The sequence below is a fragment of the Alosa pseudoharengus genome, unplaced genomic scaffold (assembly GCF_046254945.1).
Source record: "Alosa pseudoharengus isolate Yale_2024_CS ecotype anadromous, Long Island Sound unplaced genomic scaffold, YU_APseudo_1.1 YU_APseudo_1.1_scf_4, whole genome shotgun sequence".
In the NCBI taxonomy this organism is placed as follows: Eukaryota; Metazoa; Chordata; class Actinopteri; order Clupeiformes; family Clupeidae; genus Alosa; species Alosa pseudoharengus.
The window spans coordinates 9,523,878-9,526,377 of record NW_027468774.1 but is presented as its reverse complement, the minus strand read 5'-3'; the positions used below and the strand labels follow the sequence as shown (position 1 = coordinate 9,526,377).

General features: G+C 46.3%; 1 protein-coding gene across 1 annotated transcript in view; it reads right to left on the bottom strand.

The window, feature by feature from the left end:
- Positions 1-2,500, bottom strand: part of tlcd3bb (TLC domain containing 3Bb) — a 14,204-nt gene that overhangs the window by 8,053 nt on the left and 3,651 nt on the right. The window contains exon 2 of the mRNA XM_076266614.1: positions 1,844-1,927. Within this exon, the coding sequence (XP_076122729.1) occupies positions 1,844-1,927 (84 nt within the window). The remainder of the gene's footprint in view (positions 1-1,843; positions 1,928-2,500) is intronic.

Sequence of the window (2,500 nt, the reverse complement as noted above, 5' to 3'; positions counted from 1 at the left end):
GAATAAGTGGCTAGTCCAGAGAGTGGTTTGGGATGAGCGTGTGCACCAGTCTCAACTAGCTTTCATCTCGCTAATGTCACTTGAAGTCACATGATTGAAGTCACTTCCTTTCTTTTTAACCTCATCACAAACGATCAAATTTCCTGCTCTGTTTAACAAATGATGTCATTTCCCGCTTTTGTCTGTTTGTTATAAACACAAGAACAAACTTAGTACTGTATGTAATGAAGGTTTCAACCCTACACACTCCACCCTACACACTCCACCCTACACACTCAACCCTACACACTCAACCCTACAGTAAAACACTCAACCCTACAGTAACTAACTCAACCCTACACACTCAACCCTACACACTCAACCCTACAGTAACACACTCAACCCTACAGTAACTAACTCAACCCTACACACTCAATCTACACACTCAACCCTACAGTAACACACTCAACCCTACAGTAACTAACTCCACCCTACACACTCAACCCTACAGTAACTAACTCAACGCTACAGTAACTAACTCAACCCTACAGTAACGGCTACTACACACAGTTGCGTGCGTTGCAGTGCTGGAGACGCATCCCATTCACTTTACATGGGCTCACGTCATCTGTTGCCCAACTGAATTGTGGGTCTGTTGCGTCGTGTTTCTTCCGTCGCACGCATTGAGAAGTTCAGCTGTTGCTGCACCGACAGACGGCACCGGCCAATCAAGCCAATCTACGGACGGCACCAACCAATCAAATTACGGTTATACTTCAAGTCATCTGCATAGCTACCGTCGGGAACACCCACTGGCATGCGTTGACGGAACGCAACTGTGTGTAGAAGCCGTAACAAACTCAACCCTACAGTAACTAACTCAACCCTACAGTAACAAACTCAAACCTACACCCTCAACCCTACACACTCAATCCTACACACTCAACCCTACACACTCAATCCTACAGTAATAAACTCAACCCTACAGTAACAAACTCAACCCTACAGTAACTAACTCAACCCTACAGTAACTAACTTACAGTTCATGATGTGTCGGGAAATGGTATGTTTTGTCATATCTTCATATGCAGTCTTTGGAGTCGCTCTGTAGCCCTGAACTATGCAGTAACTCACTCTCCGGTTCACGATGTGTCAGGAGACGGTCCGTTTTGTCATGTCTCCACGCGCGTCTGAGATCACCATGAGGCCAGGGCAAGCGAAGGCATGTGACTGCCCGAGAGCGGCCCCTGAGTGCCTTATTCACAGTTCCATATCATCGCCTTAACTCACAGTGTACAAGAGCTACTGTCAGGGGGACATTTATGTGGCTAACCCCCAGCAAAACGTGTGTGTGTGCATGATTCACACAAAAAAGATTATTCAATAGTGGAACTAATTGCATACAGTACTTACTATTTCAAGTGAAACCAAACTCCCATTAAACAGCACAAGAGCTGGGGTTGTGTGACCACACCACACCACACCACAACGCAACGCCCCGCACCACACCACAGCACTGTCCTGCTTTTTCTGAGGTAATTTAAATACTACAGAGCAAGTCTTTGCACAAAAACAACACCTTCTAATGAGTCAAGACTGCCAAAGCCATGGAGTTGCCGCACACACCGTAACTGGAAGAATACACAGACTGTCCACAGACAGAACCTATCCAGTGTGTTCTAAAGAACAGACAGAACCCATCCAGTGTGTTCTAAAGAACAGACCTAAATAACAGACAGAACCCATCCAGTGTGTTCTAAAGAACAGACAGAACCCATACAGTGTGTTCTGAAGAACAGACAGAACCCATCCAGTGTGTTCTAAAGAATGCCCTTCCTATAGAAGTGGCAGTGAGGTCACTCACTGGTCCTCGATGATGTCATCACAGGAAGTGGAGATGATGTAGCCAGCGGAGGAGGCCATGATGGCCTGGATGGAGGACACCAACCTGGAAACACACACACACACACAATGAAGAAATTATACAAACCAAACACACACACACAGACACACTCTCTCTCTCTCACACACACACCACACAGTGACTACATTCACACATGGGCGGAGTGGCCATCTGGCATACCGGGCATTTTCCCGGTGGGCCGACGCACCTTTTGGGCCGATAGAATAGGCTATAGGCCTATATATAATTTAATCATTTTGGCCAACGATCGGCCCAAAGGTAGAACAATCAGTGGCCCATTGGTTACATTTCCATATTGACACTCAACTGATCCAATAACAGCTCACGTCAGGCCCCACCCCTCGCATTTTGACTCAGAGACAGGATTTTGTGAGCGCATTAAAAGTTAATCGAAGTTGCCTACACGAAATTGCGGCGGGTTCCGGTAGTGACAATAGTGCAAAAGTAACACCAATGTAGAAGCTTCGAAAATACAACATTGCAAGTAGGCTAGCATATGTCAGCAACATGTTGAAGTTCGTTGAGTTTGAACGAGGATGTAAGCAAGCATACAGAGCAGAGGGACAGTGAGCAGGTGGTGGAGCCTAGTTGAGGCTA